Raw genomic sequence first — 20,781 nt, forward strand, 5'->3', positions numbered from 1 at the left:
GACAGTTATCATTAACAAGATTTTAAAGTGAAAATGATATATTTGTTTTTTTATCCCCTAAGCAACTCAAATTTAAAAGAAAAACATTTCAAAGAAAATGTTTGAAAGTAAAGTATACTATTTTTTATAACATAGATCATTGTTTCAAACATGTTGGTTCAATGTTAGTTGTGTTAGAATTAAAAACATAGTTAATGAATTTTTAAAGACAAATGATAATATGTGTAGAAGAATGGGTCGAAGAATGTTTGCAGTCACAACTATTAAAAAAACAGATATTATTTAGATATTATTGTAATGATTTTTTTAATTTTTGTTTTCAAAGGTTTTTGAATTTTTTAAAAAAATTATTTATTCCTATGTTTATTTTTCATATTTGATGTAAAAATAAATTTTAAAAAATATATAAAATATATTTAATACATTTAAAAAAATGAAGACTTGGACAAGTAAAAATTGAATATTTTAGGTGCTCCCCTATAATTATGGAGAGTTTTGACTTGTAATAATCTGGTTATCATTTGCCCCGTCTATGTCAAAAACTGTGACACAAATATCATAGCATAAAACTTGGAAGCTTACAAGCCAAGAAAAGCCATGTACGTGTTGGTGATTTACGAGGATCAAAACAAGGATCAGGTATGCAGAGTCTCTTAGGCAGTTTTTTGGTAAATAGAACTTCTAAATAATTTACCCCGTAGGTTTACCTGCACACACAAGTCCTAAACTTCTTACGTTGTTATATGATGTCTCAGTAGGATACTTCCCGCTGGCTTTGAATGATCGTAACTCCTTATCAACTAGCAAAAAGATCTGTGCTCTAGGACCACGCATTTCCCTTTTGCTCAAAAACTATTAGATTTTCAGCATGGAATGTTGGAAATTGTTTGCTTGCTTTGAAACGTCTTCGGCTGCTTTGACTGCTTCAGAAGAGAGAATATCCAGCATCTTCAATACATTTCCTTAGCCTCTATTCTGATGCGTCTTTTAAACGTATCTTGGAAATATTCATATGAACTCATTTATCTTTCTGGTTCCACAATCCTATTTGGAATTTTTTAAAAATTTTTTTTAATAACTTCCATCTCTAGCTCTTAAAAAATTTGTAGTTTTACTCTTTTCTCAGTTGGTTGCAAATACGGGTTGAGCTACAGGGTGATATCTTCTTCTTTCAGAGCCAGCAATTTATCTGAAGTTGCAAAGGTGGAGGTGTGCCAAGTGGTCGCTCACAAACAAGCATAATCTTGTAAGTTACAGAAATGGCTCTGGGTTCGTTTAAGAAGGTTGTCTTAGGTTCAGTTGCCTTCGCAATCTTTTGGATTTTGGCAGTTTTCCCAGCAGTTCCTTTCTTACCCATTGGAAGGACAGCAGGTTCCATCCTCGGGGCAACTCTTATGGTTATCTTCGAAGTCATCACCCCTAAGCAAGCATATGATGCCATCAACCTCCCTGTACTGGGCCTTCTCTTTGGAACCATGGTTGTAAGCATCTATCTTGAAAGAGCAGACATGTTCAAGCACTTGGGAGTCTTGTTCTCATGGAAGAGTTGGGGTGCGAAGGACATGCTCTGCCGGATCTGCATTGTTTCTGCCATTTCAAGTGCTCTGTTCACTAATGACACCGCATGTTTCTTTCTCACTGAGTTCATATTAAAGATTGCTAGAGAAAACAATATTCGACCCGAACCTTTCTTGCTTGGGTTGGCTTCAAGTTCGAATATTGGATCCTCTGCAACTCCAATCGGCAACCCTCAAAACTTGATAATTGCTATTCAGAGTGGCATCTCTTTTGGGGAATTCGTATTGGGACTTCTTCCCGCGGTGCTTGTGGGTGTCTTTGTGAATGCTTTAATTCTTATATGCATGTTTTGGAAGTTGTTATCTGATGTTAAGGAAGAAGAAGATGCATTGGATGAATTGATTGTTCAGGAAGATTCAGAGTCCGGGCCGCAACAGTCCGCTGAAGAAAGTAAAGGCCAGCTGAATAGATGGAAGAGATTGTCATGGAAGTTGTGTATTTACCTCGGTACTGTTGGAATGCTGGTTGCTTTTCTAATGGGTGTGGACATGTCTTGGACAGCACTCACAACAGCCCTCATTTTTGTGATTCTTGATTTCAAAGATGCAGGGCCTTGCCTAGAGAAGGTAAATCAACAGGTCTTTCACAAAAATTCTATTTCTCCTAAATGTCTTTTCATCAACTGTAATACTTACATGCAGTATTCGATTGAGTAAAAATCTACTTATCCTTAGTTGCTTGGATCAGGTTTCATACTCTGTTCTGGTATTCTTTTGTGGAATGTTTATCACGGTTTATGGCTTCAATAGAACAGGAATTCCTAGCAGTTTCTGGAACTTGATGGAGCCTCATGCACGGATCGATCATGCTAGCGGGATTGCTGTGCTGGCCATTGTAATACTTGTTCTCTCAAATGTTGCTTCGAATGTACCAACCGGTAAGTTGATGCCCTGATTCTCTTCCTCGAATTATCTCTGTGTACTAAAATGGTTTGCAAAGTAATAAAATTAATAGCAAAGCAAGCAACTAGGAGCTGATCAAAGTATTTATTTCTTTCCCGTAAACTTTTACATCAAATGCAATGAATATCAATAATTATAAATATACTTTGTAATACTTAGAAATATGATCAACAACAGAACAAATTAACTATAAATTACCAACATCTTAAAATACAAGATTGATGCAATGAGCAGCAAAAAAAAATTAAAATATTAAAAGAAATTTTTCCACCAACAACTTGCTAGCAACAATATAATTAGAAGTGTTATCAGTCATAATATACATAATATTTTCAGGTCCATCAAATAAAACAACCTCTTTAAACAACTTATACAACAATACAGTAATTTTTGAGGTCTTTGATGCATCTACTATTTAAAAAAAAAACAATTCTTTTAGAACAATATACTAAGAAATTAAATATAGTTCTTTTGATTTGTCCATCATCAGCTATCAATCTGCAATCAATCTTCTTCCAAGTTTCTTGATAACTCTCAACAAAAATTACTTAATTACTATTCATGTTAGAATCTTTGTAAATATTTATATGTGTGTGTGTGTGTTTTTATGATGATAAACTAAACAATTTAATGGGGGCCTATCTTTAGCATAAGCAAGGAGACCCATTCTCTAGATGTTACTATAGCCCTCAAATTATCTTTGTGTATTAAAATGGTTTGCAAAGTAATGACATTAGTAGCGAAACAAGTAGGAGCTGACCAAAGTATTTGTTTTTCTCTAGTAAACTTCCACATCAAATGTAATGAATATCAATGATTATAAATATACTTTGCAATACTAAAAGCATGATCAACAATAAAACAAACTGACTGTAGCTTACCAACATCATGGAGTATGAAGTAGATGTAGTGAGCACCAATATCATGGAGTATGAGGTAGATGTAGTGAGCAGCACAAGAAGATCAAAATATTAAAGGAAATTCTTCCACCAACAACTTTCTAGCAGCAACATAATTAGAAATATTATCAGTCATCATATGCATGATATTTTCAGGTCAACAAATAAAACAATCTCTCTAAACAACTTATACAACAACACAGCATCTTTGAGGTCTCTGATGCATCTACTATTTTTTTTATAAAAAAAAAAAAAACAATTCTTTTAGAACAATATACTAAGAAATTAATTAAAGTTCTTTTCTTTTGATTTGTCCATTCATTAGTCATCAATACGCAACCAATCTTCTTTTAAATTTCTTGATAATTCTAAACAAAAATTACTTAATTACTATTCATGTTAGTATCTTTGTAACTTTTTTTATAACATGTTTTCCATATATATATATATATATATGATAAACTAAACAACCTAATCTATACTTTTTGGCTTACAAGTTCTTTTACTTGGAGCAAAGGTAGTAGCTTCTGCCACGGCAATATCTCCTGGTGAAGAGAAGAAAGCTTGGCTTATCCTGGCATGGGTTAGCACAGTTGCTGGGAACCTCTCGCTAATAGGTTCCGCCGCAAACCTAATTATGTGTGAACAGGCTCTTCGTGCCCATCCCAGTTACACTATCACCTTTTGGAGCCATTTGAAGTTTGGAGTCCCCTCCACGCTTATTGTCACTGCTATTGGCTTAGCTCTTGTATATTGATATGCTGTTTGAGGGATTTATTTGAATTGGGCTCTTCTTTGTATCTATATAGGGTTCTAGGCCTTTCTACTTGTAATTAGATTTTTAATTCCATGTCACTCTAACTCGGATTTCAAAAGATGGAATTATGTTTTACATTTTTCATGCCTAGGAAGGTAATTATATTGGAAAATAGAGGGGATTGGATTTTCTAGCTACAGGAGGAAGGTAATTATATATTTCATAGTGAACAGTGTGATTGTCATGCAGGGGAAGAGAAGCAACTTACCTGGTTTGCTGGGGAAGAAGCTGACGATGGTGTGCTGGCGGGTCGATGCTACTCCCCTCCAGTTCTTTCTCTGTTCTTCCTTCTCCCTGTTTTTTGCTTTCTGTGTTTTTGTTTTTCTTCTGCCTCTCTCGTCTCTCCTATTCTTTCTGTTTCTCTCTAGGTCTGTCTTTCGCTCTGTTTCCGCTTCTTTTTCTTTTTCTTTTGTTCGGTGTTTGTCCTGTGTTCTCCGTTGCTCTCTCTGTATTTTGCTCGTGTCTCTGTGTTCTTCCTCCTTGAATGCCCTGTTTCTTGTGCAGTGACTGCTGAAGATGGAGCTCTGGAGTTGCTGCTGAAGACGAAGTGCAACGGTCTCACCCTTTGTTTCTCTCTTCTGTTCGTTCGTCCCCTGTCCCTGTGTAGTTTTTTTGTCTTCTTCTCTCTCTACTGGTTTTCCCGTCCGTGTTCTCTCTGTTTTTTTTTTTGTTTTCCTCCCTCCTTCGTTTATGGCCCTTCTCTGGCTTTTATAAAGCCAGAGAATGCCATGTGGTCGCCTCCAGATGATGAGGCGACCGACCGTTGTTAATGCTGGAGCTGCATCGTGGGCAGCTGGCAGGGGCGTTTCTTTCCCCTGGTTTGGTGAAATGAAGAAGATGAATAGTCTTCTTTGAAACAGCGTCGTTTTCACAATTCAAATGGCTATTTTCGATTTGGTCATTGAATGAAGTTTTGCAATTTTGTAATTAAGCCCCTGGATAAATTGTAATTAGACCCCTTTATTTTAACTCCATTTACAAATTGGCCCTTGGACTTTAATTTCTTGCAATTGTAACCCAAATCAGCCCCTAATTTCATTAATTGAACTAATTCTAAGTTTAATTAAGTCCCCAAATTTATCAATTCTTCAATTAAGCGCTTGATTTCATTAATGAAACTAATCTAAAGTTTAATTAAGTCCCTAAACTTTCAATTTAGATTGTTTTGACCCAAATTTCAATTTATTTATTTATTTATTTATTTTTTATTATTTTATTATTATTATTATTATTCAAAAATTAAGTTATGGCAAGTAGGAATTCATTATGAGTTAACAACAACCTTATAAAACTCGATTCGGCCCGGCCCAACAACTCAATTCAATAACCTATCATTCAGAGCTTAGCTTGAACTAGGTTTTACTTTGAATTTATTTTTTTTTTCTTACTAAAACAACATTAATTTAAATTTTTATATATAAAAAAAATTATAACTTGGATCAACTCACCAACTTATAAATTAATCCATCCAAATTGTTAATTGGGTTTAAACTGAGTTAACTACTAGATTAGATTATAAACACATATTATGTTAAATCATTTGAATAAGCATCTACTGGCATTTATATTTAGCAATGTTTTTGGAAAAAGATTGTTCACCTAGATTTAGAATCATTGTTCACTGGAAAGTTTAATGGTGGTTTTACCCTTCCTTAAAAAAAAAAAAAACATTAAATTGTCTATTAGGGGCGGTATGGTCTTTCCATAAGATCTAATGATCATTATTATATTATTCGGAGACAAGTAGGTCTTTTCGCATTTTGAAAGAAAAATTAAACAACTAAAATATATTTGGTAGTATAAATTTTAAAGTTGGCAATATAGAGGCACTTTTTTTCTATTTAGCTAAGGATTTTTAATTTAAATAGTATTTTATTATTTAAAATTATATTTATATTCTTTTTTTCTATTTCACTTTGGACTTTTAATTTAAATAATATCTTATTATTTAAAAATTCTAATGCTAAATAGATTATATTAGATAGTTAAGTTTTAATTAAGAATCCTTTTATGAAGATTTTAGTTTTAATTAAAAATCATTTTTATAGAGGATTTTAAGTATAAATAGTATAAATAAAAATATCTAGTTTATTTTATTCATATTTAGATTTTATAAAATACTAAAATTTTCTTTAAATTTCTCTAGCACTTAGATATCTAATATTAGAGCTTTAGAACCCTTGTTTTTATCCGTTCTATATTTCGTGGCAGTGGACATCTTGTAATTGAAATCCGCTATGTATCCAGGCCATTTACTAAATAGGTAGAGCCCAGTAAGTGAACATCTTGCTATTAACATCTATTCAAACAAAGCGAATCAAATGGTTAAAAGGGGAGAAAGCGAGGGGACACTGCAAAATCCTAAGATCTTCATTGAGTTCCAATACAAAATAATTAACTTAAAAGACGATGGACACAATATGAACTCTACTCATTCAAGCCTCGAAGCCACCACATGAGTCTAAACTATCAAAGTGTTAAAAAGCTTTTCATTGAGTGCAAAGAACCGTGAGACTAATGCTCTTGATATAACGCATCAGCTTGGGAAGCTGCAATATATATCTGACTGGTAAAGGAGGGCATTGCTAGATGGGGGGCTAAGTTTAGGTGATCCAGATTATTTAAAAATTCCAATTCCAGGCTGTACCATTGAGCATTGGTACTGTACTATGGAGATGGTGTGAAGATAAACAGATCATATAGCTGCAAATGATAGCAAAAAGAGATGGCCATCTCTTAACCACAGAAATAATAATGTTTCCACTAGGCAAAAGCTTTAATCTCTTTATAAGACCATGCCAACTCCTTAGCTAACTTGCTCAACTCCACGATTCAAAACAACAAACATCTACAGGATTTCAGTGACATTCAAAGAATGCAGCTTTGATTTCAAACTTGTGTCATAACTATGATGCTTTTCAAGGACTAGACTTCTATAGCAGCTCTAATTTATAGGCTCTCTTAGAATGATCCAGCACCTTTAACCAAATGAATGAGTGCAATGGAAAAGTGGCATAGCCAAACGCAAGTCAACTAAGAAAATGAAGCACCAAAACCATTGCCCACAAAACATCTTTGAATTAACACAGGAATATGCTGCAGCCTCTAGCTCTCAGGACTCCTCTGCTACATACTTTTCAGTAGTGTCTCTAACGAGAAGGGACCAGCTCCACCAGTAACACCTAAAACAATTTCCCATCTTTAAGCTTTCAGATGATGAAAGCATATGATAGTGGACATGAAAAATCTAAAGGTTCAGTCATTGACTACATAAAGCTTCAGCAGGAATAGCAGTACAGGGACCTTGCGGTGATCAAAAGCTACATTGCCTACTTCACCACCCTGCAATGCTCAACGTAGTTTACTAGATTAAGTTTTCTTGTATTCTGTCAGTAACTAATCCTATCAATTCCATTTCCATATTAACATGAAAGCTACATACTAAACAACTAGCGCAAACACATTAGCCGAAGAAATCATACAAAACAGCAATGTCAGCAGGAGCCTAAAATTCATCAAATTCTCCTCTACAAACCTAAAAACCAAGCCACATTCCATCAAATCATCAACAGAAAACACAGAGTTAACGCCCGAAAGTCAACTGGTGTTATATAATAATAAAAGTCACAGCCTTTCGGCAATAACAGCAACACACACCTTAATGACATCACAATCATAATCTGTTCTTCAATAACAATAATCCACATCAAAAACATAATCATAGATAAAATTAAACACTTGACAAACACCGAATTTACTACTTTCTTGATTACTATATACGCGGAGCCAAATCAAGAAATCACCAACCTCCCTCATACCGAACCGCCTTTAACTTGCTCTGCCTCAGGAATCTTGACATACCCAATTTTCTTCAAATCCTCCTCCTCATCATCACTAAAATCCCCATCAAAATAATCATCATAACGCGGCTGCGATGGAGAAAACAAAGACCAAACCAGATACATTGTAGCTGCTGTAAGCGCACCACAACCGACACCAAAAAGCAAAGCAACAACCACGCTAAGAATATCCTTAGTACGATCGCGCAACGAGCTCAAGTCATAGCTCCCAAATCCATCCCAAACCGACCCCACCTCGTCGCGGCGAGTGGCTTCCTTGTTGGTATTTTCATAATTATTGCTAGAAACGAACGGGATGAATCTGCGTTTGATGAGCGCCAGGGAGGAGGCGGAGAGTGAGGCCTCTTGGATCTCGGTTACGATCAAGAACCCAGAAGATGGGTTGTTAGGGTTAGGGTCGTTAGGGTAAGGGTTAAGGGGTTTGTAGGAGACAGAATAAGAGGAGATGAAAAGGGTTTTGCAGGGTCTTGCTGAGGAAGAGAAGGAGAGGAAGCAGAGGAGGATTGAGAGGGCAAGAAGGAGTCTCGAGGGTGCCATGGAGGAAAGAGAAGAGAGAGAGAGAGAGAGAGAGAGAGTCTAGGAGAGAAGAGTTGGTTGATTTTTTATGCTCTTGTTGGGAAGTACAAGGAAATATAGAAAGAGCAGGCAAAGGGGGTTATTTATTTGAAGGGAGAGAAAAATAATAAATGAGAGAGAAAAACGGTTTTGAAATAAATCAACTTTCCTTTTCTTTTCTTCTTTTTTTTCATTCTCTTCTTAATAGAAGATAATGCTAACAAATTGTTATTAAATCTAACTAAACATATCAATCTATAATTTAAATTTAAATTTAAATTTAAAAAAAAAATAGATGATAATTAATCGATAAAACTCAAGTGACTCAAAAAATAATTTAAATTAACCAGTAATGTAATTAATATATAATTTAATTTTAAAATAATTTAAATCAGTTTAAATTAACTCGTTTAACTCTATTTCAAACTTTGAACTAAGTTATTGGTGGGGATTGATTTAATAGTTTTGATGGCAGTAGATAATGAGTTCATAATTTGAAATTTATGTATTTTAGCATTTCCAATGAAGTTGCTAAATGAATAACCAAAAATAAGAAAGTTTTCTTTACTTGTTTTTCATACTCCAAGAGAAAGTCAAATGAAATGCTAAAATGTGTTTTTTTTTCCACAAATGTTATTTTTACATATCTCTCAAAAGAGCTAAAATTAACAAAGTAGAGCCAACAAAAGAATAAACCAATTAAATCTAGCCATATGGAAAAAAAATAACATCAAAATCATTAAAAAAAAAACACTTATTTATTCTATTTTAATAGAATTGGCTTTTCAAATGGCTTTTTTTTATTGGAATACACATGGTAAAAAAAAACTATATATATACTATTGAAAATGCTATTTTATCAATTTACATCTTTGAAATAGCATCTCTCATTGGAGATGCTCTTATAGATTGTTGTACTTGTAAAAAAAAATTGTTAAAGAAAAAATAATATTAGTTGGCGGAGGTGGATGGATATGTGAAATGAGTTAAACTATCATAAGTTATTTAAATTTTGATCGGAAAAGATTATATTTTATAAATACTTTAATTTTAGTATCTATTATTTTTTTTTCAGAAAAGATGGATTTAATCTTATTATATAAGAATTAATTTTAAATTGTTATTTTATCATGGAATAAAAAAAAGGAAGAATATAGAATATAATCTCTTATATGTGTGTGTGTGTGTGTGTGTGTGTGTGTGTGTGTGTGTGTGTGTGTTGGGGAGGGGAGGGGAGGGGAGGGGAGGGGGGGGAAGTTGATCATATTTTGTCTTTCTTTTAACTTGAAAAATAAATAAATAAAATTGTAATGCTACCATACTCATCTATTAATAATTCAATTATTTTAATTATGAGCAACATTATTATATATATTAAAAATATATTAGATTGAAGTGATAAAAATAAAAACATGAAATAAACATATTTTTTTAGATGGTTTTTAAATAAATTATTATTTTTAAGATAGAAGGTACAGGTAAAAATATTTTTATTGTCTTTGTTATCATGGTTTTTATTTTAAATTAGTAAATGAATGCAATATAATTATTACCTTTTATCATTTATAATAAAAAAAAAAATTGCATTCTTCTTTTAAGAGAAATAATTTTCTCTTTTTTTTATGAATGGGTTAGTAGCAAAGGTCATATGAAGTTTCCCAAAAAAAAAAAAACTATGGAAAACATTTTTGAGAATTAACTTCTGATAAAAAAAAAAAGGGAAATAATTATTTGAATAAAAATAATTAATTGAAAAAAAGAAGAAGCCATAACTGGCCCAGATAGTCAGATAAGAGACACGAGGCCCTATTGAAACGCTGACATTTTCTTACTTCCACCACAAAGCAGAAATATACCGCGTAGCGCCGCCGCCACACAAGAACATCGCCATGGATGCGGAGGATGATTGGGAATCATCTTCAGGAGAAGTGACCGACACTGACCAGTTCAACGATGAAGACTTTTACTCCACGTCTGCTTGTCTATCCAAACTGCAATTCAGGTAAGATACCAGTACCTACAAAAAATCTGATTTTGTTAACAAAAATTGAAAAACTTGATTGTTTATGCAGTTTAATGAAGTGAGTTTTTGTTTTAAAGTTCTAAAGATTGATTATTATTTTTTTGTTACTAGGAGTGATGTTTCAAAGGCTAAATGGAATGTTGAGATGGGAATGGCTGAAGTTATTGAAAAGAAAGGGAAAATGTGGATTACTACTGGGATTGTTCGTAATGGCAAGACTTTTTGCTTGATTGAGGAGACATTGTAAGTGATTAAAGAATGGGAAAAAAAGTATCTTTGAAGTTTTTTTTGTGCCTCTTATAGTCATATAGTGGGTATAATCCATTTGACTGTAAATATTACTGCTTTTAAAGCCTGGTTAGGCAGACCCTTTAAGCTTAATTTTAAGATGAAAATGGCTAATTTTACTGAAAATCAGTACCTGAAAAGTTAAAACCGCAGGATTTGTGGGAGTTTCCGGTTGAAATCACTAATTCAATGGTTGAGTTTTTTTTAGAAGTGATTCCAAGGAAGAATCTTTGGTAAAGATTGTTCTCTTAGGGATTATTATATAGATAGATGGATGTGCTAAGTGAAGGCTTGAAAGTTTAGTTCCTTTTTTGCAACAGTCAATGAAACAAAACAAGTTGTATGTTTATAAGTATGGTTTATAAGGACAAAAACACAAGAATTGAGAAATTGTCTTAGTTTTCTTAGATTATCTTTTTGGTGAATAACCTTTTCTGTCATAGGTTTTTGGCCGAAATAGGGGCATTGCTTGTTATGGATGACAATGATGAGTGTCTTGCATTGAAAGACATATACAAGAAGATTTCTGAAGAAAGGAATGGTTGCAGCTGGGAGCTTTTTGAGGTATATAAACACTTGAAGTCTCTTGGTTACGTTGTTGGGCGTCATGGGGTTCCTTGGAGTATTAAGGGTGTTAAGAATAACAGCAAACCTTGTTCTTCTCAAGGGACTATTCAAAACAACAGGGTTGAAGGTGCTGAAGAGAACGGCATTACTTGCGCTGTGCAGATGCTCAGTAATTTGCAAGTTGATGAACTGAGACTAAATTTTGACGTTTATCTTCCAAATAGCAAGTTTAGAAAGTCTTCACCTGGTGATCCAGCCTTTCTGCTATGTTTAGTTCGGTAAGCATGATAGTAAACCTGAATAATTTGAAAACCTTTTCCTTAGAGGTGATTGATTGTTGAAGTTCTTTGATCACTTTTTGTTTGTCCTTCTCTCATATTACTGCATTTTAAGGAAAATCCTATCACTCTATTTGTGCTCATCATATCTTCCACCTTTTATTTTCATGTAAAAGAACCCTTGGAAATCATTTAGGCTTTTCTTACTTTAGTGGATAACTTCATAAGAGTTGTGTCCATGGTTTGCTGTGCAGGCTGTTAACTGCCATGCTAGAAATTTTTTTGCTGTTGGAAATTTGTTTGGTTGCAAATAAACACAGCTTCCCTCTGAAGTCTGTTGTAATTTATGAGATCCAAGAAGTCCATTGTCATTTGCAAAAGTTGCACACTGATGATAAGTGATGACTTTTAAAAAGAAAAAGGCTGACTAAGTCCTTCAAATATATGTTGCAATCTGGATGCTAATTAGAGGAATTCCAGGATCATAACATATCAAGCCCTAATGCGTCTCATCTCATTAGTTTGTTTCCATTTTAATGCCAATCTATTTCTCATTTTAATTTGTATAGATACTGTTTAACTTGCCTTACCTTGCAGGGGAAGTCCACCTGCCAAAGCAAAAAGTGAAGTTCTTGAGAGACAATGTGGTGGGATTCCTTTGAAGTTATGTCATGTAGATCATGGGCGTGTCAGCTTCTTTTCCTTCAAGAGGGTGGAGCTCCCCATTTTACCCTGAATTTCTGAAAGGATGCACTAGAGGCTTCAGCAGCGGATAACAGGATGCCAGAGGATAACTGAGGTTTAACTGAGCCTTGCATGGGATTATGCCTCCTAAGGCTCGGAGATCTTTGACTTTTATGCAAAGATTATACAGTATGCATGGCATGCAACTGTTGCTTCTGCTTCTGGTGGATGATATCATGTCTTCTTGTGCTCATTGATCTCTATTTCCTCGTCAACAAGAAGAGAAGCCCAGACTGTAAAGTATACAGCCTAAGATCTTTTTAGCATCTGGATGCCAATGTGTTTGAGCTTACCTGAACATGTGGATTTCAACTAGAAATTTGTCGTCACCAATGTAGCCACAATGATGGAAACTCACCGTGCAAAAGAATACAGAATGAAACAGCCAGATTTGGAGATTGGTCGGTCAATGGAGATGGGAACCATAATACATACTGGTGATTTAATGGGTTCTTTTTTCTCCAAAAAATCAAGAGAGCACATTCTGTCGTTCTTATAAATTATTCAGAGTCTATATCCCATGTTGTTAGGAGATGCATATCAGTTTGGTTGTGTCAATATTATCTGCATCATTTGTCACTGATGCACCCTTTCTTGCAAGTCGATGGCAATCCATAGATATTAACCCAAGCTTCGACTGGATATGTTAAAGTTGAATGGCAAATCATGATGTTAAAGCTGTTCATGAAGCTTTTACAACATCAGAACAGTTCAATACAAGGAAGTTCTATGTTTCTCACGACTATCTCCATTTTTGTTAGACAAGCATTGTTGCCGCTGGTTGCCCTTTCGAATTACCAGCTGAAGAAATTTTACTGTAATTTTGGACAAATTATTCACAGAGACTGAGACGCTCCCACAGGATTTCTTTCCAGTTGCTATCCAAATCACCGAGAAGAAAATTGCCTGTGCAGCTACTGATTCCACTCGTTATTCAATGACAGACCCCAAGGGCTGACAACCTTGTCAATTTATATTAATAAATTTAGGAAAGCAGCAGGACTTGCATGCAACACGAGCCAGAGCATTTTAAAAGCTTTAAGATACCGTCACAGTAGCTCATCCATGTACATAATTTTCAAACAAGTTCTTTTTTTCTTGCCTTTGTTTCATGGCAGTATATGTATGGTCAAAATGGAACGGTGAATTATATAATAAGAAAGTATTTATTAAGTTATTCGATTATTTAAACATGGGACATATAATATTAAAATAATTTTCGACATATAATAATGTAAATTAGAGTTATTGAGATTTTTAATTGATTTGACAAGTTTAAAAACAATTCAAAAACTAATAAAAATATTGTTTAACTTTTTAAAAAAATCAAGATAATATTTTTTTTAATATTAAAATAATAATATATTAAATTGACTTGGATTTTGTAGCTTAACCTGTCAAATATGCAACCTGAGTTATGGACTTCATTAAGTTTAATAACTTTTTATAACTATTATTTTACTTAATTATATGATAAAAAAAAAAAAACAAGTGTTCACAAAATCAAACACAAACCAAATTATAAGAAAATTATGAATAATCTTATTGAAAACAAACCAAAATAAATTATAAAAATTAATTCAAAAGCAATCAAAAATTGAAAATTAAATAAATTAAATTAAATTAAATTAAATTAAATATTAAAAAAAATTAAAAAAAATACCTCCATTATTCTTATAAAAAGAGAAGGGCGTGAGTTATACCCCCGCTACTTTAAATGTATAGAGTAGAATAAACATATTCATAGTAAAATAATAATTCATATCTATGTAATATATATTTCGATAAAAAGAAGTCGTTAGTTCATTGTGTGTATATATGAATAATTAATATAAAATAAACTATGAGTATTAGTATAATTACGTGTTCTATATTTTCACTATATATTTGACTTCCACTTAGTCGTGAGTGAGGTTTTTTTTCTATACGAAAAATTTTCTACACATGATTAAAATAAAAGAGAGAATGGTATTAATCTACATATAAATAAAATAAAAATAAAAAAGACATATAAAAAGAAGCATTAATCTATAAAAAAAAAATTAGAAAAAAAAGTCAAGTATTGGTGGACCTAGCAAGTCATGCCAACCTGCCTAGCCCATATCTTTAGGTCCACACGCAGGCCTATCTTGGCAAATCCGCTTGGCTATATTTTTTTTGTTGCATGTCATTCGCTCTAATGTTTTTGAAAGAAAAATCAAATAACACTTTGTCTGTAGGCCAACTTTTTTTTCCTCGTACAAAAAACTTGTACATTCAGGATTTTTTTATACATTTTTGTACATAAATATATTTAAAGTGTAAATTGAAAAGTTTATGGATACATATAATCAAATAAATTGAGAACAATGTGTGGTAATAAACATGAAAAAATGTATTAACGATAACTAAAAATATAATGAAAAATCAAATGTGTTATAAACAGAATATTTACCCGGTTGTGTTTACTAAATTTGTTTATTAATTTTCTATTCAATGAAATGATATTAAAAGCAGACAGGCATGTTAAATTTATTAAATAAAATAACAATGAAAAAAATATTATGCAAGGCTAAAAACAATTTCTATCTAAAAAAAATTAAATAAGAAAAACAAAATCACTGATAAGGGATATTAATTGAAACATAAATTTTAAAATTATTTTTTAAAAAAGATACTAGTAAAACAAAGCAATATTATATAAAAAAAAAATAATAGCTCAGTTGTTATGGCTTAATTCATTAAACATGTGACCTAGATTATTAATTGAATTGGGTTTAATATTTGTTTTCCCTTAAATTTATATTCAGAAAAGAAAGAAAGAGAGTCAAAAGACCTGGACTTGCAGGTCCATAACCCAGCATGCCTAGGCCACTAAAAGAAAAAGCCGAGGAGCGTTGGCAGGTTTGCAAGCTTGGGCTTATTTTTATTTTTTAAATTGGGTGGACGACTTATCGTCCACTTCTATTTTTCTAGAAAAAAAGCGAGTAAGACAATATGTCGTCTACAAGCTCAGATTTTGGTTGGAAAATCGACACAACTTGTCTTTTGCCTAAAAAACAAAAAACTCAAGTTATTTCAACTCCAAAACACTTCACCAACACCCTCATAACACCCACAAACCATTATATCGACTCCAAATACCTAAAAAAAAGCAATTCAAAATCTAATTGATTTTGTTTTGGCTTTTTAGCTCAGATATGATTTTTCATGCAACATTAAGGATCACAATAACCACCATGAAATTCCTTTCATCTCATGGAACCTATAAACACCAAGAAAACTCATTTTGGTAGCCAAAAATAGAGTTAACAATGAATTTTTCTTTCTTCGCTGGAATCCAGCAACCCTTTCTCTCTCTCCTCTCCCTAATCAGGTTCTGAAAAATAAAACAAATGAACTTAGGCACAATAAATTGATTTTTTGAAAAATTAAAGGAACTTGGATTGCATATACCGTTTTATTTTTAAAGATCGAGGACCTAAGTGAATTTTTCATGCAATCTTTGGCACTCCACCCCTGTTTGGTGCTTGTTTTAGTTCAGTCCTCCTTCTTTCAATTTCACCATTGACTAAGTATTCGGAACCAATTAGCTTTCAATTAGGATCAAATTGAACAAAATAAATATTAAGAACCAAAATAAAATGAACAAAAATTTACAATGTCATCCATGGTGTTTTATAAAAAGGTGAATAGTGCTAGCTATACAATGTCCACCCCCACAAGTTTTAGTTTTATAGGTAACAATAAGCTTGAAAATAATGATTATGTGTATTTGATTTGGTTTTTAAACCCTTTTTTTTTTGTATAAATTCTTTAAATAATGTACATATTATGTAAGAGAGCTCTCTCATGATTATAATAGAATCCTTGTTATATAAGACAGTATTGTTTATTAAAAAAATTGCAAAGCCAATTTTTAAGAATGAATTCTTTCTTGAAAAAAATAGTGATTGTTGACGGGTTTGAAGCTTAGAGTAGTTATAATAATTTTCAGATGTATTTTGATCATGTATTGGAAAAATAATTTGATTTCCATAGGGAGTAACCAGAGATATTTAAAGGTTTAGGGACTGATCTGCTATGAGCATATAATTTGGGTACTAAGCTGTACTCTTCCCAAAACTAAAAGGGTAAATTCCAAACTAACTTTCATTAACATAGCAAGACTCGAACTGGAAAGTTAGACAGCAAAATATCCCATGGGAACTGCGTAGCGTAGAGGCTAAGGAAGCAGAGCAAAAGCAAGCAAATTGCAATGGGACTTCTTTCGAATAGTATCAAGAGAGATGTGTTAAGGCCAGGGGATCATATCTACTCGTGGAAAAACGCTTACTTATATGCCCATCACGGTCTGTCTCTCTTTCTCTTTATTCGTTTTTGATGTTGTGTGATTGGTGTTCTGGGTACCTAGTGTGATTAAATTTTTTTGGCAAGTTGATATCTTGGCTTTTTTTTGTTTTTTCATTTGGTTTTTCTCATTGTTTTTTGATATTGGAGAGCAGTGTTTTGGATGGATTCAAATTTGCGAAGATGATGCTTTGGTGTGTTTTTAGGATGGCCATTGGTTTTTGACCTTTTTAAAGCAGGATTAGTGGCCTGTGAACGCGAGGTTGGGACTTTTTGATTGAGTAGTGGGCATAAAATGGGGGGATTTAGGCCTTTAGGTGCAACTGAATTGGTGGGTGGAGATTATATCTTTGAATTGACCAAACATTATTTTTTTACCTTTTAAGTGATGCTTTTGGTGTCGGAGTTTTATACTGCTGGCTGTTAGAGGAAGTGATTGTAATATTTGTTAATTAATCATAGTTAGATACCTATTTATGGAGTTTCATTGGAAGTGATTGTAATATCTGCTGGCATAGGAACTTCCGAATTTAAAACTTGTGAAACAATTATAGGGATAGAAATATGGAATGGAATTGAAATAAAACAGAGCTTTGGTTAAGTGCTAATGTACTGAGTATTGTGTTTTAAGTTCAGAATCTTTTGGTGAACAGATTCATTAATCAATCATGGTTAGACGGCTGTTTATGGAGTTTCATTGAAAACAATTCGGGAATTTGTCGAAGTAGTTAAGATGTAGCATAAGAACTTTTGGATTTAAAATTTGGAAACACAATTATAGGGTTAGAATTATGGGATGGAATTGGAAACGTAGGGTTTTAATTAAGTTATTTTCTCAGAAACATTGGTGATTTGGTGCTAATCTACTGCATGTCACTATGTTTTTAAAGTTCAGAATCTTTTGGGCTGAATTCTTTTAAGTTTGAGTGGTAAGATGATGGTTAATAGGCACAAGGGGGTTGAGAGATGGTTAATAGCAGAAGAAGCATTTTCAGTCACTGAAATATTGTTTGTTTCTCCGCACAATCTTTTTGCTCTTGTATATTCTCTGTTTTGTCAGTCATGAAAGAGATGCTCTCTCAACTTTCTTTTATCCATGGAGTCTCTTTTTTTTTGTATCCTGGACAGGGAGTGATTGGATTAGTGTGAAAACCTCTGTGCGGCATAGCACGATTCTTGTGTATTTTATGAATTCTGCCTGCTAAAACCAACGGTTTTCTTGTTTGTGAGGTTGTTTTAGTTGTTTTTGGTACTACATCAAGGAAAGACCTTTAAAAGTTTGAATAGGCTTGTCTCCTTTGTTAGGAATTCTACTGGCATTGGTAGCATTTATCTTGTAAAATTTGTCTTTACAAGAATAACTTGTTCACCATCCATATCATTGCTGTCTTATTCAATGTTCCTTTAGGACAGGATACATTTTTGTCATTGCCAACAATATTATATGGCTATTCCTGAAATTTGGTAACATTTCCTCCACTCTATAGGTTGTGCAGTTTTCACATCATTGAGTGCTCGTGAATTATTATTACTTTAAATCATATTACCAATCCACACCATCTAGAATAAAATCATTATAATATCAAGCCTTAGAAGAAATAAAATCCAAAATTTGGCTTAGTACGAACTGAATTTAAGTACTATGGATCCATGCTATCCGTGGGGAATGTTGTTGCTCTGTAGGTAATATAAAGGACCCCAATATAATATAATAGATAACTGGACCTAGAATTATGTTGATCATATTGCTCCAATAACTCTTACATGTCAAATTGAGTTTTAACTCACAAGGAGGTCCTTTGATTCGCCATAAGTATCTTGTAACCGCTAAAGGTCCTACCCTATCTTTCATCAGATTCTCATTAAGGTACAACTCCCAAAAGCTTTTATGGGTTGTCCATACATGGTAGTTTTTTTAAAAATATGTTGTAGATTTGTCACTTTTTTCATTTATAGTGTTGGATATTTTCCATTTATCTTCTTCTCTGTTCATCTTTTCACTTAAATTTTAAATTTTAGATTTTAAGTCTTGCATTTATGAATTCACGTGAAAAAGGACTCTGTGATTGTTTATGTTCAGTGAGAGGGGGAGGGAGATATTAGGAGTGGCTCTTTTCTATAGGAGATCATGTGAAAATTGAAGTTGAACTCATGTAGATTATTACTTTCCAGTTCTAGAGTTGCTTCATTGATGGCTATCATATTTCTTGCATTTTCCATCTGTTCTCTCCTCAACTCATCAATACATCTATACTTATTGTGTATCACAATTTATCCTGGTTGAAATCTGAGCCATCAAATTCTGGTTTATATGCTCAAGATGAAGCTTGTGTTTATGTGCATTTCTGAGTTTTGGATATGATGTTAGCATTTTCAACATGCTTTTCTAATCACATCCTCAAATGAAATTAGGCATTTACTTTGGTGATGAAAAGGTGATACACTTCACTCGGGGATCAGGCCAAGAAATTGGCACAGGAACTGTGTTAGACCGTCTTATTTTCAGCTTGTCTCCTTCTCGTCCTTCAGATAATCCGTGCCCAAAATGTGGTGATCAATCAAGGCTTGATGGTGTGATCTCATCCTGCATCGATTGTTTTCTATCAGGTGGCTATCTCTACCTCTTTGAGTATGATGTCTCTCCAGCTCTCTTCATTGCTAAACCACGAGGTGGCACCTGCACCCTTGCCAAACCCGACCCGCCAGAAGATGTCCTTCACCGTGCTTCTTTCCTCTTGCTAAATGGTTTTGGTGGATATCACATTTTCAAGAACAACTGTGAGGATTTTGCAATCTACTGCAAGACAGGCTTGCTCGTGATGACAAGCCTCAGTGTTGGTCGAAGTGGGCAGGCTGCTTCCTTCATAGCTGCTACTAGTGCTCTTGTTTCTTCACCACTTCGATTTCTAACAACCAGCTTTAGCGGCCTGGCAGCTGTGGGATATGGGATGTATTGTGTCAGCCGGCTCGTTTCTGATATCGGAGTTCGTCGCGACGTGGCAAAAATCCCTGTTGAGCGACTTGTTTCCCCTTCCGACTCAATAGAGTCAGAAGCTGTGGCTGACCTGGCCAAGGAAAGTTAATTTTATCCCTTACCAACACCGAACTGTGTGGAGTACTAGAAATGTTTTAATATGGATGCTTGATAGCTGCAACTCTAGCTGCAAAAGCTTGGATTTGGAGGCTATCCGCATCTCCCACAGGCATATTCGTTGAATGCAGTATATTTTGTGTACTGTGAAAATGCTTGTTGTGAAAGAATTGGCATCAAATCGTTAATTCATGAACTAGTTTGGTGTCTGTGCTTCCTCTATGTTATACACAAACATATATGCAATGTAAATTACTGACGTTGGTTAATTTCATCTTCTACATTTTACAAGATTATCTAGAGTTTGTGAAGTGGCTTGTTCAATTCATGTTCTTGTTCACGTTCAAAAAATCTATTTTGATTGAATATCTGGCATAGTTATAATCCAAAGCTTGAGTCACAGTCACATGATGGACGGGTTAACTCATGGGTTAATAGATCAACTCAGATCTTACTTGGATTTGTCCATGTAATGCGGACACTTGAGTCAACTTTCAAACCGGTTCGAAATCAAAACTAGCCCAAACCATGGCCTGGGTCGGTAGATTTCTAGATCGATGTGTTCAGCCATGTTAAATTTGATAAATACACCAAAATATACTACATTACGTGATCAGATGTTCTTTGTGTATTTTGAAGTGCTTAGATCCCATTCTCTTTTCAATAATATTTTTTTCTTCATGCCAAACCTACAATGATTTGGCTTTGATGGAAGATCTTTTGGAAAATATTCTGGAACCCAACGCTCCATGTATGTGAAATAGAGAGCTTGACCAAAAAAGTTTTAGATGCAGAAAGCATGGCAAGATTAATCACTCTTCTCATTTATTTCAGCTGTCTTGCACTTCTA

At 33.7% G+C, this 20,781-nt stretch overlaps 4 protein-coding genes across 7 annotated transcripts; 3 read left to right on the plus strand and 1 right to left on the minus strand.

Moving 5' to 3' along the window:
* The first annotated feature begins 913 nt into the window (after positions 1 to 913).
* On the plus strand, positions 914 to 5,196 carry LOC118037161 (silicon efflux transporter LSI3-like). 4 transcript variants are annotated; one of them, XM_035043072.2, is made up of 3 exons: positions 914 to 2,144; positions 2,266 to 2,455; positions 4,386 to 4,564. In XM_035043072.2, exons 1-3 carry the CDS (start codon positions 1,260 to 1,262, stop codon positions 4,562 to 4,564), a joined length of 1,254 nt encoding a protein of 417 aa, XP_034898963.1. In that variant the 5' UTR covers positions 914 to 1,259. The 4 variants fall into 4 exon arrangements, with proteins under 4 accessions (XP_034898963.1, XP_034898961.1, XP_034898964.1 ...); XM_035043070.2 differs by lacking the exon at positions 4,386 to 4,564 and adding an exon at positions 4,701 to 5,196 and having other exon boundaries at positions 915 to 2,144; XM_035043073.2 differs by lacking the exon at positions 4,386 to 4,564 and adding an exon at positions 3,897 to 4,081 and having other exon boundaries at positions 916 to 2,144.
* A 2,583-nt stretch (positions 5,197 to 7,779) lies between these two features.
* LOC118037160 (uncharacterized) lies at positions 7,780 to 8,677 on the minus strand. Its single transcript, XM_035043068.2, has one exon. The coding sequence runs from the start codon at positions 8,591 to 8,593 to the stop codon at positions 8,009 to 8,011; it is 585 nt and encodes a 194-aa protein (XP_034898959.1). The 5' UTR covers positions 8,594 to 8,677; the 3' UTR covers positions 7,780 to 8,008.
* A 1,719-nt stretch (positions 8,678 to 10,396) lies between these two features.
* Positions 10,397 to 13,250, plus strand: LOC118037159 (uncharacterized). Its single transcript, XM_035043067.2, has 4 exons — positions 10,397 to 10,613; positions 10,746 to 10,877; positions 11,366 to 11,767; positions 12,365 to 13,250. The coding sequence occupies exons 1-4, from the start codon at positions 10,501 to 10,503 to the stop codon at positions 12,501 to 12,503; spliced, it is 786 nt and encodes a 261-aa protein (XP_034898958.1). The 5' UTR covers positions 10,397 to 10,500; the 3' UTR covers positions 12,504 to 13,250.
* A 3,407-nt stretch (positions 13,251 to 16,657) lies between these two features.
* LOC118037158 (protein LEAD-SENSITIVE 1) lies at positions 16,658 to 20,255 on the plus strand. The gene is made up of 2 exons (XM_035043066.2): positions 16,658 to 16,842; positions 19,253 to 20,255. Exons 1-2 carry the CDS (start codon positions 16,749 to 16,751, stop codon positions 19,921 to 19,923), a joined length of 765 nt encoding a protein of 254 aa, XP_034898957.1. The 5' UTR covers positions 16,658 to 16,748; the 3' UTR covers positions 19,924 to 20,255.
* The last annotated feature ends 526 nt before the right edge of the window (positions 20,256 to 20,781 follow it).

The sequence above is a fragment of the Populus alba genome, chromosome 17, assembly GCF_005239225.2.
Source record: "Populus alba chromosome 17, ASM523922v2, whole genome shotgun sequence".
NCBI lineage: Eukaryota > Viridiplantae > Streptophyta > Magnoliopsida > Malpighiales > Salicaceae > Populus > Populus alba.

Excerpts from the sequence above, each read along its gene's own strand:
- LOC118037161 (XM_035043070.2), top strand. The coding sequence starts at position 1,260 with ATGGCTCTGGGTTCGTTTAAGAAGGTTGTCTTAGGTTCAGTTGCCTTC. Across the intron at positions 2,145-2,265 it reads CAGGGCCTTGCCTAGAGAAG|GTTTCATACTCTGTTCTGGT; the intron begins GTAAATCAACAG and ends TGCTTGGATCAG. Across the intron at positions 2,456-4,700 it reads TGCTTCGAATGTACCAACCG|TGACTGCTGAAGATGGAGCT; the intron begins GTAAGTTGATGC and ends TTTCTTGTGCAG.
- LOC118037160 (XM_035043068.2), bottom strand. The coding sequence starts at position 8,593 with ATGGCACCCTCGAGACTCCTTCTTGCCCTCTCAATCCTCCTCTGCTTC.
- LOC118037159 (XM_035043067.2), top strand. The coding sequence starts at position 10,501 with ATGGATGCGGAGGATGATTGGGAATCATCTTCAGGAGAAGTGACCGAC. Across the intron at positions 10,878-11,365 it reads TGCTTGATTGAGGAGACATT|GTTTTTGGCCGAAATAGGGG; the intron begins GTAAGTGATTAA and ends TTTCTGTCATAG. Across the intron at positions 11,768-12,364 it reads TTTCTGCTATGTTTAGTTCG|GGGAAGTCCACCTGCCAAAG; the intron begins GTAAGCATGATA and ends CTTACCTTGCAG.
- LOC118037158 (XM_035043066.2), top strand. The coding sequence starts at position 16,749 with ATGGGACTTCTTTCGAATAGTATCAAGAGAGATGTGTTAAGGCCAGGG. Across the intron at positions 16,843-19,252 it reads TTACTTATATGCCCATCACG|GCATTTACTTTGGTGATGAA; the intron begins GTCTGTCTCTCT and ends AAATGAAATTAG.